The following is a 14,448-nucleotide window of genomic DNA, read 5'->3' as shown; positions in this document are numbered from 1 at the left end:
TTTGGACTAACAACCAATTTTTGTCTGGTAGTTGAGACTACTTAGTCCAGTATGCAGAAGGCGAAAGGGTTTGTTCTATCCCGAATGATTTTGTTCTTCCCTATTTTTTTCAAAGTTAATTTAGTCGAGACTTTTCATAGCTTTGTCAATTCTTTTTCTTTTGTGTATTTAACACACCTGTTCGCAATTGTTACTTTAGTGTAAGTTATATTTGGAAATGAAACATTTACTGTATTTCTCAAATAAACTGCTGTGATATACTTGAATAAAAAGGTGCAAACTGTAAAATTTGAAGTGTTGTTCTTTCCTGTGGTAATGTTGAAAAAATGAGAAATCCCGAAGAGAAAGCTGTGAAAAGAAAGATTGGACGAGGGTTTTTCAGGATTACTTTAGTTTTGTATCCAAATAAGAAAAACTTGCTTCTGGTTTACAGGCAGCAAGAAAGTATATTTTATATTATATATGTGAGTATCAAAAATCACTCTTTAATAATAATTATATTAGTCTTTGGTACTTTTCTGTACCAAAATGTTCTTTTCACCCTCACTCTATGGTAAATGTTCATTTGAAACCTGACTTAACTGATTCAAGCAGAGTGATTCCCACGGTTGCTGAGATGTAAACGGAAAACATAATTCAAAAGCTAAAACACAACTAAACACCCTCAACACAACCACAACTTTGACAATGAAACTAGCGGAGTTATTCTCTGCACTCAAGTCTGTGTTGGAACAGAAACAGTCATTTGACCACAGAAAGTAGCTGTGTACATTTCCTCGTCAACATTCGTTGTCGCTCACTTCCGTTGTGGTTGTGTGGCTTTTTTGTGTCGCGGCTTTTGCCTTCGTGTTTACAGTTAAGTTGCTTGTGTGAGACTTCTCGGCCACCTCACATCTTCCTTGAGAAAGCTGAAAATACCTCTAGAATCACAGATGCCAAAAAAAACAGACTTGACGACACATGTTTCTTGTTCTGGTATATGTATTAGGTTTCAATAATAACAATTGTTAATTTCCTCTTTTTGGGTACAGATTTACAGACATACCGTTTGATTCCAACCTATCCGTTTTTTTTTTCTAAAAACATTTATACAGAATTGCCTTCAGGTTTTTAAAATATACATATTTCCTTCTTGTATTTACAGAATACCAACCCAACAATCTTTTGTGGGTTGCAATGAAACACATTGTACAAATCAAAAAGAAGGTGGGAGGAGCTACTGGTGAAAGACAGAGAGAAAGAAATGAACATGGATCATCAGATAAGTTGAATGAGAACAGTTACAGGTGATTATTGTGCTTTTATCCAGAGGAACAGCCCCAATTCTAACATCTCATCAGAAGTCAGCGAAAGGGAGAATTCCCTCTATCTCTCTGAATCAGTTTTTTTCCCAGAGAGCATGAGTGAAAATCAAGTGGAAAAACAGGCCACTCAGATGATACCTCAATCAGGTTGCAACTACTGAAGAAAAATAAAGATTTTCTCTTTTTAACACTACCTGACCCAGATTTTATGGATGTTTTTTCCTATGTTTAGCAAGTCATTAAAAGAACTGGGTTACGTGAAGTTCATATCTGTTTTCTAAATGACCTTGAACTCAAGCTGGCTGCAGGAATTTCACTTTCACAAGAGGAACTGAGTCCTTTCCTTCACTTCTCCTCTTGTCCTTTATTTTCACTACTGAAATAAATCTTCACACACCACAAACAAAATTCCGCTCTAATGAAAGACTAAAAAGCCTGAACAAAATTTACTGAATCGGACAAGAATCTGGATCTGCGCTGGCTTCCCCTGCGCAGACTCAGTTTGTTAAAGAAACTGGGAGTTGGTGAGTTCACAGAGATCTGGAAAAGACAGAACTCAAAATCGAAAAACAAAGCTTGTAAATTACTAAGACGGCCCCTGTGCCTGTTGGATGAGAGGATGAACTACTACCATGACACGTACAGTACTGGAAGTTAGGCATCACCACCTGGCATGGCTGAGTAGTTGAACATGAGTACATTCTGCACAGGGCCTTTTTTTGGGGGTAACAGGGTGGATGGATGCTGGCGTCAAGTCCGGAGGCCGCAGACCGACCGGCCCCAAGCTGCCGTCGTGCATCTTCCCACAACCGGAGCTCAGCTGGTGGTCGGCGTGGACCCAGTGGGATCGGGTGCCAGCTGCCCTCAGCCGCTCTGGATGTACTTCTTGATGACCACGCAGCCGTGTCTGAAGAGCGGGCAGGGCAGCGACTGCAGGAGCGACCAGGAGTTGGTGCACGAGTCGAAGGTTTCCATGTTGCCGAGGGCCGGACCCTCGCTGCTCACGATGCCCCCTGTGGCGTAGATCTTCCCATCCAGGATCACGGCACTGTGAAAAGACAAACGTTGGTTTAGTTCAGTTTTCTTCCTTTTTAAAGGTTTGAATTCTTAATGGAACAGCTGAATGTTTTTTGTAGTAAATGTGTGTATCTACTGTGGAGTGTTGGATGACACAGCTAATGGATAGATTGTGTCTCTCCATTAGATACATATAACGACAGTCCACAGCCTCTTAGCTCAGCAGCCCATCATCACCCCTGCCAAGGAGGTTATGTTTCCCCCCGTTTGTTTGTCAAAAACAACAACACAGATTCCCATGAAACATGGTGGAGGGATGGGACATGGGCCGAAGAGGAATCCATTAAATTTAGATGTGGATCTGGATAAAGGGGCTGATCGAGGATTTTATATCACTTTTTGCCAACATTGCAGGATGGGACCTTTTTCAACAGTTATTCATGGATCTTGATTAAAAAAAAAAAGACTCATTTATTGACTGTGTGAAAATTGGTTCAGATTCAAATAGAATGTTTAATGTTATTTGTTTAAATACCTAAAAAACGATTCAGGTGTGAAAACAACAAATTGTCATTTAAAAAGGGACTATGTGCTAGATTCTTTGACCATGAACAATAACTTCTTGGAGTCTCTGATGGTTGCTAAGCAACTGCTCAGAGCAATTGTTGTTTACACGTTGATGTTTAAAAATAAACTGTACAAACACAATATCACAAGTTAATTAATGAGCTTTTGAGGAGCCGGCCGATGGATTTGGTTATTTGATCAAGTCGGGCTAGCAGTTTCCCCCCGTTTCCAGTTTTTGTGCTAAGCTAACACACATTTTAGCACAAATAATGATGAGAGGAACTCTGTCAGGTGTGTCGGTGAGGATACGCAGGTGTAGCTTTGATATGAGATAGCGACAGTGTGAGTCGAAGCAGCAGGAATGTTACTCCTGTTGTTGATCGTGACCAAACAACAAAGCCAGACAGAAGACAGCGTCTCTAAAAAAAAAACACGCTGATTGTCACGCTGGGGGCCACGTCAGGAGTTTATTTGACATCAATCTCGACATGCCCAACAAGGCTACTTTGTATGCTCGGGTAAAAAAAAATCACGCACACACACATTACTTTCCCTCTCGAGGGCAAAGGAGAAAAATAATGAAAAAGCTAATATCTGTACAAATGTGCTCATTTGATATGAGAAACAGAAACACGAGTTTGTGTGCAGAGAGGATTAAAACTTGGGCTGTAAGCTGATTAGAGCTTTGTACTCCTATTGGGGTTTGTAACGATCTGCATTTACATAAGGTGCACGCTCACACACACACACACACACAAGAGAGAGAGAGAGAGAGAGAGCGAGGGCAAAAAAAACAGTCCTATTGCAGAAAACACTGCTGGGACTAAAAAAGATTATTACATAAAGCCTAAATCTACTCAGGGAGAAAGCGCAGTTGATCCAGAATGGAGAGCGCACAGGGGCAAAGCCTAGAGCTGCTCTCCTCCATAAACAGATGGGAGGTGCAGGCCTACAGGAGAGGTGCGGGTCTACAGGGGAGGTGCGGGCCTACAGGGGAGGTGCGGGCCTACAGGGGAGGTGCGGGCCTACAGGGGAGGTGCGGGCCTACAGGGGAGGTGCGGGCCTACAGGGGAGGTGCGGGCCTACAGGGGAGGTGCGGGCCTACAGGGGAGGTGCGGGTCTACAGGGGAGGTGCGGGCCTACAGGGGAGGTGCGGGCCTACAGGGGAGGTGCGGGTCTACAGGGGAGGTGCGGGTCTACAGGGGAGGTGCGGGCCTACAGGGGAGGTGCGGGCCTACAGGGGAGGTGCCGAAGAACACCTCCCCTGCATGCGGCCGGGGGGGGAAACCGGCCGCATGCAAAACTCATCATCAACATTCTCCTTATCACTTTACAGATGTGCCATTCACAAGATTGCTTGGCGAGGGGAGGTGCGGGTCTACAGGGGAGGTGCGGGTCTACAGGGGAGGTGCGGGCCTACAGGGGAGGTGCGGGTATACGGGGAGGTGCAGGCCTATAGGGGAGGTGCGTGGACGCAGCGAGGGGAGAATATCAGCTCTCCTGCACGATGTCCTGCGAGACTCCAGCCCCGGTGTTGGAGCGTGCAGTGCAGATAGTGCAGATTTCTGAGCAGCTCTCTTTTCAGCGTGTTTGTTGTCCCCCCCCCCCCCCCCATTTCTTCCTCTGTTGTGTCAGACTTAGTTAAATGTAGCAGAACAGCTGCCTGGCGTGGTCGGCTGCAGCTTATCAATAACTCTGACAACGTGATTTATGATATGCATTGGGCACATAAGATCACCGGCTGTAATTGCTTCCCGAATGCATCTCAGACTTCTCTCTTTCTCCTCCTTTTTCTCTCCTCCCTTCTTTTCTTTGCCTCTGCAGGAAAAAAAGCGTCTGGAATGTAGAGAACTGGGTTCGTTATCCAGCAGGCGGCACACCTCAGTGGCTCGAGCTGACAGGGATGTTAGAACACCATCCCATTGGTGTTCATTTCATTTATCTGCCCTTATCAGCCATTACGTTTCCACAAATTCTATTAGAGCTTCAGATGCATTCTGCAGTTTCCTGCTCTTTTAAGAACACAAACATTGCACTCACCTAACTGCAGGCAAACAAATAATAAATATAACTCAGGGTAAAACAGGGAAATTAAAAATCAAAATCAAAAATTTAAAAAACGAGCCCATGAATTAGAAAGCTATTTTTGTACCGAGGGAGAAATTTCACAAACGAAAATCCATCATGTTAGAATAATTGTCAGACGCACAACTGGATTTGTTACAACTTTAATTAGCCGGCCTGAATATTTCCTCCCTGTGCAGCTGTTAGCTCCGTGTTGTAACACCACGACTGAAGGATCAGTGTGCGTTTTATCTTTTTAAAGCTTGTGCAAGAACAATCATTTCAGTGTTTTTTGAAGCGTCGCACAAGACAGACCTGGAATTTGATATTTAGAAAAGAAAAGAAAAATTTCTTTAAAAAAATCCACTCTGGGGATTTAAATTACACGTGGCGCTGCTGCATTAATAATCTCTTACCTGCAGAACTGCCGAGAGTGATTCATGTTGGGACCAGCCTTGATGTTGCCTTTGTCTGGGTCATAGATAGTGGTAGCTCGAGCATAGGCTCCTCCCAGGATGAATATAAAGCCATTTAAGCTCACTGCAGGGGCGTATTTGTTATCTAGAGATACGAGAGGAAGACAGAGAGAGAGTGGGGGGGGGGGGGGAGAGGAGAGAAGAGCTTTTTGTTAAAACACAACCATTGTTTGCACACCGTTCCCTCACACAGCAGAAAATTTCCATTCAGTGTAATGGTCTCAATTTATTTCCCTCTCCCTATTCGTCTGCCTGCCTCTCCCTATTCGTCTGCGGCCGGTTTCCCCCCCCGGCCGCATGCAAAACTCATCATCAACATTCTCCTTATCACTTTACAGATGTGCCATTCACAAGATTGCTTGGCGAGAGAGAAAACGGAATAGATGGTGAAACCGGTAAAAAAGCACAGTTCATAAATCACAGCGCCTTTATTGGGTTGTGCTCCTGAATGTGTTTGGGTTGGGCAGCAATATAAGAGTTACCTAAGTCCCAATGATTCACAATTGCATTACAACCTCTGGCACCTCCATAGATTCCAGGGGGGGAGAGAGAGAATGGGCGAAATAAATAAAGGAGGAAAACACTGCACATATATTGCAAATACATGAGTGAACAGGTGGCCTAGTGCATACTGTGCATACTGTATAATTCAATCTGATACCGTGCATAGCGCTGAGGCGTTGAAGGAGCGCCGCGGAAGAATTATAGATGATGGGAAACCAAATGAAAACAGTGGTTTGTGTGGAGCGATGCCGTCGGAAATCCGCAGCTCGCGAGCAGCAGCCGTGCTGTGCGGGAAGAGGACGTGTGTTTCAAACTCGGAGGGATTTCTCTGGAGCAGACTGCAGCTGGCCAATTTACACCCGGCATGAATAATGCACCTTCACTAGGCATCAAGCCGCCGTCTGTTTTCTGCCACAGCCGACGGACATCCCTCATCGGAGACGGGCGACCGGAGGGCTGAAGTCCGAGGCCCTGATAATGATGACACCAGCCCACAAACGCTCCTCTGGTGGAGTGAACCGCCTCAACCCTTTTCCAGGCCTTCACCCCAGCTGCTAGGAGGAGTCGCTGCCATGCTAGTAGTGTGAGGATTTCAATATTTTAACCATAGGTTGTGCATGACAGAATTCTTAACAAATAAAGATAGAAACATTTCAAATTATATTTGTACTCTTAACAATAAAGATAGGAGTAGTTTTAGCTAGATATTATGCCTTCACACAAATGATTAATAATAGCCTTTTTCTTCCTAGTGTTTAATCGTGAAATTAGAAAGTATGTGTGTCACAACGATGGTCAGTCTCACATCTGTCTTGATAAGAGAGCCGAGGGATTTTGTTATGGTTCATTTGGTGCAACCGAGAGAGCAGGAACATGACATTTTCTACTCAAGGCTAGGTTATAAGACAACATCAGACTGTCAGGATAGAATTGTCTAGCAAATATCAGAGTAGGAGCGTCATTGGGAATGGCTCCCTGTTCACTTCCGTATTCAAATGCCAGGAGGATGGCCTGCGCGTGCGTACTTTCGAGAAGTAGGAACGAAGATCTACTGTCATAAAATGGACAGGCGGCGGATGTTTGTGGTGCTCTGATACAACAAGTTTGTGGAAGCATTGATTTGCTGATTGATAACCTGTTCATTGCTTCCTAAATAAATACTTGATTGAACAAACCGAGTTCGGCTAATCTTCTCTTAAAGGATAAACGAACGCGCCTTACAATTTGGTGACAACCCAGCATGATTTTTACAGTAGCTCTAGCATCAGCGTGCAAACATGCTTCCGATGGCAATGCTAGCATACCGACGTTAAGCTTAATGTTAACCCTTAAGTTTGTTGTGTTAAAATGCAAACATTTGCTAATTAGCATCAAATGGAAGCCATGACTATTCCCCAAAAGTGAAGTCAAAGCATCTCAACAACCCCCTGGTGGCTGGCTGCAGTATAGGTTATAACGGCACGTCAAGTTACAGTTTTTTTCAGTCGCTAACAAGCGTTTTTCTAAACAGTAGTCACATTTTCAAAACTCTAAACACGATTAGCACAACATCGGTCCTTTGTGGCCATACCATTCACACATTTCATGTTGTTTTCACACAATATGCAGTCAGTGAACACATTTATATAATGCTTACATTTTCTTAACAGACAAGCTATACCTCCAAACAAAATGATGGATTGTTTTTGTATTATTTACAAATGTTAACACACAACATCCCACAATTGCAAACACAATATTCCAAACCTTAGATACAGTATAAAAACCTCTGCTTCTGTAATACAGTAATATCAGTTCTAAAACAATATATCTCAGCGCCCAATCACAAACAATCACAAACAATTGAATAATTGACACACAGCTGATGTATGTTGGGTATATTGGGTCAACCACAGCTGATTCAACTCTGGCTTAGAATCAATGGCATTACTAAAAGGAGGACTTTGAGGAGTGATGTTTTTGGAAACAGAAACCGAAAAAGATGTCTGGACGAGGAAGAGTTAGAGCAAGGGGCCCAGGGAGAAGAGCAGGACCAGTGAGAGGAGCAGTGAGAGGTGTAGTAGTGAGAGGAGCAGGAGTAGTGAGAGGAGCAGGAGAAGTGAGAGGAGCAGGTCCAGGGAGAAGAGCAGGCCTAAGGAGAGGGCAAGGTAGAGGTATAAGAATGCGTGGTGGTGGCATTCTAAGGGCTACAAGGGCAGTGGTGAGTGATGGAATTCGTGCCACTATCATTGACCATGTGATAAACCACGGTCTTTCACTAAGGGAGGCTGGTGAAAGAGTACAGCCCAATTTGGGGCGGTCAACGGTTGCGTCAATTATACGCATCTTTCAACAAACCAACAGGTAAGTTTGCATTTTACATGGATTGTTTCTATTCTCACTTGACATGTCAATGAGGCCATACAGTAATGCATATGTTGATTTTTTTTGTCCCTCAAAAGAATGCAACGTCTTCCTCCCTCTGGGGGAAGAGGTAAGCTCCTTAATCATCAACAAGAGCTTGCCATAGTAGATATGGTTGTTGCAAATAACGCAATTAAACTGCATGATATTCAAAGCAGAATTTTGGAGGACCAAGAGATATTTCACAATATCAATAGCATCAGCCTCGCAACCATTACGCGGACATTGTCCAAACACAGAGTGCGGATGAAACAGCTCTACACTGTTCCCTTTGAGAGGAACAGTGAGCGAGTCAAGGTGCTACGACAACAATATGTCCAGGTATAGTGTGTATATTCAATTCAATGTACAGTTCTATAAGCTTTGCACTTTTCAAGTAGGTAACCTACTCAGTAATAGGTTACAGTACTGTATGGTATATAGTACTATAATGGCATGATTTACATAAATTTTGTTTCAGAGAGTTATGGAATTGGAGGCCAACCAGGCCCCTCATGAATTCGTATACGTGGATGAGGCAGGATTTAATCTGGCCAAAAGGCGTCGACGTGGAAGAAATGTCATTGGAAAAAGGGCCACAGTTGATGTTCCTGGACAGAGAGGGGCAAATATCACTATGTGTGCAGCAATTTCAAATGCAGGATCACTCCTCCACAAATGTCAGGTTGGACCTTACAACACCGAGCGCCTCCTTGCTTTTCTCGATGATCTCCACCAGCGCCTGGTTCCAGAGCAGGATCAGGAGGGTGAAAACAGGAGGACCTTCGTTATCACCTGGGACAACGTGGCCTTCCATCACTCACAAGCAGTTACAGCATGGTTTGAGGTCCACCCAAGACTGATTCGTCTATTTCTCCCACCCTATTCACCTTTCCTCAACCCCATAGAGGAGTTATTTTCTACATGGAGGTGGAAAGTCTATGACCATCAGCCACATGACCAGTTGTCCCTCCTTGAAGCCATGGATGCTGGCTGCAGGGACATCACAGTTGATGATTGTCAAGGGTGGATCAGGCATTCCAAGCGGTTTTATCCAAGGTGTATGGCCTTGGATAACATCAGATGCGATGTGGATGAAAACTTGTGGCCTAACCCTGAAGATCGCAGGGATTAGATAAAGGAATTTTGTGCTTTTTTTTAGTTCTCCCTTTTTACTGGGCTTTTTGGTGTTGCTTTTTTGTTCATGGATATTTTGTTAACTTTAAACAATACTGTAAAACGTTTTCTGTTGTATCATACTGTAAACAGTATTTCTACTATACCTCCTGTAGTAAACAGTAAAGAAAAAAAAACTGATTCGCTTTTTACTGGAATGCTTTTGAATGTGAACATTACATGTGGATATACAGTACAGTTCCCAACCAAAAAATTTGGCATTAAAAACAGTGGATTGCATGTTTTGCATACAAATACCTGTAAAACTGAAACATAAAAGTCTATGCAGTTTTGTAATGTCCACAATAGCCAGTATTTTGAAACCTGGTGTACTTTGATTGGCTGCATGTTCCTTGTGAAGTGAAAACAAGAGTTATTCTTTGAAAGAATAATTTCATTTTGAGTCAGATGTCCAGTGTTTTGGTAAAGTTAGTGTGTGCAGAGAAAGATGTCTTCTATTTTGAAATGAAGAGTTAGTATATAGTTAACAAAATGTGCTTTTGAGAAGAAAATGATCTATTTGGCCAATTGTGTTTTGTAGGTGTAAGTCTGTGTTAAGAGTTTAGAAAAAGTATTTTAAGTATAGGTAAGCGCTCGTTAGCGATGGAAAAAAACTGTAACGTTTCTAGATGGTTCTTATCAAACTGATGCATGTTAAAGTATGTAATTTATCTGGTAATGTTAATTTATTTGATGCTTTAAAAATTCAAATGTCATAATTTCAAGATGGCAGACTTCATATCCAGGATATTTTAATTTCTAGACAGGGAAAGTTAGTGGAGATGTGTCGTCCATCTTTTTATACAGTCTGTTCACTTAACTCAATACTTTATTAACATTTTTTAATTTTGACCTGATGGTGGCGAGAACAAAATGTAATGTCCCATCAAATTTATTATGATTCATCCTGAGCAGAAACACAAAACTCAAACGTCCAAGTCACAAATCCTAACGTCAGGGAGGAAAAGGTGGTTTATCCTCCTGGGAACATGAATATCCGAACAGAATGTCAGTCTAGCCAATAGCTGTTAAGATATTTTAGTCTACACTAAAGTGGTGGACCAACCAACCCAGTTTGCTGACTTCACTTGATTGTGTCATGTGTTCTTCTACCAAACATCATAAACACACTGAGATCTAATGGTAACTCCCATCGGATGCATCAGCTTCATTTCCTTCTCTCAACTGGTCGTCGCAATCTGCCTGACGTGTTTATTTTCTTTGTGTGTGTGTGTGTGTGTGTGTGTGTGTGTGTGTGTCTGTGTGTGTGTGTGTGTGTGTCTGTGTGTGTGTCCGTCCGTCCGTCCGTCCGTCCGTCCGTCCGTCTGTCTGTCTGTCTGTCTGTGTCTGTGTGTGTCCGTTTGTGTGTCTGTGTGTGTGCGTGTGCGAGTGTGTGTGTGTGTGTGTGTGTGTGTGTGTGTGTGTGTGTGTGTGTGTGTCTGTGTGTGTGTGTCTGTCAGTGTAAGCTTGTGTACATGGTGTTTTGTGTTAGGTCCCATAAACACAGAACACTCATTTCTCTCTGCTCGGCACCTGAGGCAGAATAATAACACAATCCTCTCAAAGGATTCTTTCTTTTTTTTTCCCCCAAAAGAAACTCACAATCTTTTCATACCTCCCTCCCTCCCTCCCTCCCTCCCTCCCTCCCTCTCGTGGACCAACAGGGCTTGGAGAGGCACCAGGCAGGTAAATCTCATTCTCAGCCAGCGAGCCTCGGAGGACTGCTGTCGGGGTTCGAGATCTCTCCACCACTTTGCCTTCGCTCTTGTCCCCTGGCCGCCGATGCAGAAAACGAGCCGTTTCTGCTGAAACAACACGCAGCAAAGAGCGTGCACGTATCGTCTGCATCAGCTGAAAACTTTCTAATTCAAACGCAAACCCTCGCGATCCATCCTGTGTGGCTTCGCTGCTCGGCGGTGAGAAAGCTCATGCAGGTTACCGACCACACACATAAGAATTACTGAAGGGACGGAGAGGAAAAAAAAACGGAAAACAAAACAAGGTTTCTAACAGTGGTAGAAATACAGCTGCGCCTGCAGGGCAACACAAGTTAACACAGCCTCTCACACCCTGATAAAACAGCTTAGTCACCCATTCTGCGGACCCTCAGGCTGAGGTCAAGGACGAGCAAACCAGTGAAAACGCACACGCACACGCACACACACACACACACACACACACACACACACACACAAGCTTACACACAGCCATGATGCAATTTGTCATCTCTGTTTAAACAAACACTTTGTTGTTCACCTCACATCCTTCACTATCTGATTCCGGCATCATAACAGTAGATATCTGATGCTGTAAAACCGGAGCACACAACCACAGCATAACACACACAAACACACATCACAGGCAACTTCCATCAAACCAATACTGTGCAGATCTAGATAAGAGTGCTCTCTCTGATACAGACTCCCAAACAGCGGGCGTTGTCGCTGAGCCGCGGCACAACATTGACACAGTAACGTGCAGTCCCACCTGGAGCAGGACCAAGGAATCTAACAAGACATCCTCCTCCAGAGAAAAAGTAAAGATGGAGGAAAAGGTGGAGGCTATCCTCTCGGGCGTCCCTGGTCCCAGCAGAGAGTATGAGGGAGAGGGAGAAATAGGACAAAGAACCTTCACTTCTCGCTGCCAGAAGCTTAGATAAGATAACAACAAGGTAATTGGGGCAGCGACAACTTATTATTATTTTTTTCTCTTTCACACAATGTCCTTTCATGTTGTGTGAGGAGAGTAAGAGCCGCCTTTGAAATGACGGGGCCAAAAGAGCAGGAAGACGATGATGTGCTTTATTCGCTATGATGGAGAACGAATGTGGGAACGGGGGCATGTCCAATTAGGTAACTATGGAAACATCTTGTCCACCTCTCCTGCTCTTTCCCTTCCTCCTCCTCCATTAGCACCCCCTCAATTGCCCTTCCCCATTTGGCTGCGACGTCATGGGCGCCAGTAATTGCTCGCCAGTCAATTTCCCGATGGAGCAATCTGGACGTGGCGTTTCGACTCTCCTGTCCCCCGAGCCGACAAGTCAATGGAGGCCAGTGTCACCTGGTGAAGCATGCTGGGTGAAAACTGGGGGGGCGGGTGGGTGGTCTGCCAGAGTTTGTGTGCATGTGTGTGTGTGTGTGTGAGAGACAGAGAGGATGTGTGAAAATGTATAATTGTAAACGGCTTTGTTTGAGGCACTTCACCTTAATTAAGAAAAGAAAATAATTCTCCTTTTAGTGTTTTTTAATGACACTTGTATTTTTTAAGCGAGTCAATCATGACATTTCTTTTTGGCATCACATCACTAATTAAAACTCAAGCTACAGCAATAATACACCCTTTCAGAAAAAGGGTATTTGACGTGTACTTCAACTTTTTAGTTTGGTCCATGTCCCAGTCACTAGCATGGAGGAGGCAGGGTGTACAAACTATACTGCAGCCAACCACCAGGGGGCAACCAATACACTTCACGCTTCACTATTGGAGAGCCAACGTATACATTATAAGAATACTAACTTGTTTGTGTTAAAGCTTTGCATGATTAGTATTTTATGTGAGCTTGTTATCGAGATATGTTTGGATGAAGGTGGACCAACATTTCCATCCCATATATATATATATATATATATAAATGTGTGTGTTTGTGCGTGTGTAAAAAAGAGATAAAAAGATTAAAGTCTTTCTAATTTCGATCAAATGAGATACGTGTTCAAGGATTTTAATACAAATCCAGCAAAACATTTTTTTGAGGGGAAGGTTTTTTGGAAGTGTCAAAGTCCTATTTGCCTAATCTAGGTTGCAGTGCCAACAGAAATGATAAATTAAAGAGGTCTGCGGCTTCTTCTCAGTAGCAAGGACATTTTTTCAGAGATGTGTCAGGCTGACTCTTTTCTAATGTCACGGTAAAAACAAAATTCCTTTCACCTCCATTGTTGTGGGGGCGGAGGCAGAAATCTCAGAGACAAATATCTGGAAACCTTGGCATTTTGGTAATTTGAGTGAGCTGCAGTGAGTTGACCTTCTGAGAAAAGCAATGAGGCCTCATAAATAGTTTCCTGCACGTGCGGGTGCTCGATTATGCTCCATGTTCCAGCACATACGGCGCTCACAAGACAGTTGGAAGACAAAGGACGGTACAGATGAACAAAGCCGTTGAGACGCCGCGCTTCTCGATAGACTTCGTGACTATTTTTGGAACGAGTAATAATATTTTTCACTCTGCCAGGGAGAGGAGGTCGGTCCTGATACGTGTTTGTGAAACCCATTTGCAGTCCAGGCGGGAGATGGTCCGAGCGGTTGGATATCACACGTACGCGCACACACAGCTGTATTTGTGTCAGTCGATAAGACGGCGCTGAGAGAGAGAGGGGCGAGGTGTTAGGGGGGGTGGGGGGGAGAAAGTGAGACAGAGAGAGAGAGAGAGAGAGGGAGAGAGGGCACGGGGTGAGAGAAAGAGAGAGAGGTGAACGGGGAGATTAGAGAGGGAGAGTGATGGAGGGAGGCAGAGGGTTGATGGAGAAGTGCTCCCCACCCGCTCACTAAAATCATCGCCGGCCCAATTTCACAGGAAGCACTAAACCCGTCCATTATCTCCCGGCTCGTTGGCTGTCAGATGCAGGCTCATCTACAACCTGACGGATGACGGTGTGTCTGTCTGCATCTGTCACGCACACAGACACACACACACATATATATAAAAAGGCAAACACAATGCGTGCGCACACACGTGGAGTAACCTCCTGGCTCGTTACATAATTCATGTGCTGTGTACCTGTGCCCCCGGGGGATGTATGGTTGATATGAGGTAAGCAGAGTTTTGTGTGTGTGTGTGTGTGTGTGTGTGTGTGTGTGTGTGTGGTTGTGTGTGTTTCTCTCCCTCTCATTTCTCCTCTGCCAGCTGCTCTGCCAGCCCTTTAATACCATTCAGCTCTCACCCCAAACACCCGCGTTACATAATC

General features: G+C 44.1%; 1 protein-coding gene across 1 annotated transcript in view; it reads right to left on the bottom strand.

Moving 5' to 3' along the window:
* Nucleotides 1-2,168: 2,168 nt before the first annotated feature.
* LOC133024636 (kelch-like protein 29) overlaps nucleotides 2,169-14,448 on the bottom strand; it is a 152,577-nt gene continuing 140,297 nt past the window's right edge. The window contains exons 12-13 of the mRNA XM_061091797.1: nucleotides 5,369-5,513; nucleotides 2,169-2,352 (exon numbers count right to left, since the gene is read on the bottom strand). Of these exons, the coding sequence (XP_060947780.1) occupies nucleotides 2,169-2,352; nucleotides 5,369-5,513 (329 nt within the window). The remainder of the gene's footprint in view (nucleotides 2,353-5,368; nucleotides 5,514-14,448) is intronic.

The sequence above is a fragment of the Limanda limanda genome, chromosome 18, assembly GCF_963576545.1.
Source record: "Limanda limanda chromosome 18, fLimLim1.1, whole genome shotgun sequence".
NCBI classification, from domain to species: domain Eukaryota; kingdom Metazoa; phylum Chordata; class Actinopteri; order Pleuronectiformes; family Pleuronectidae; genus Limanda; species Limanda limanda.
The sequence above is the reverse complement of the archived record's forward strand: the minus strand, read 5'-3'. Positions and strand labels throughout refer to the sequence as shown.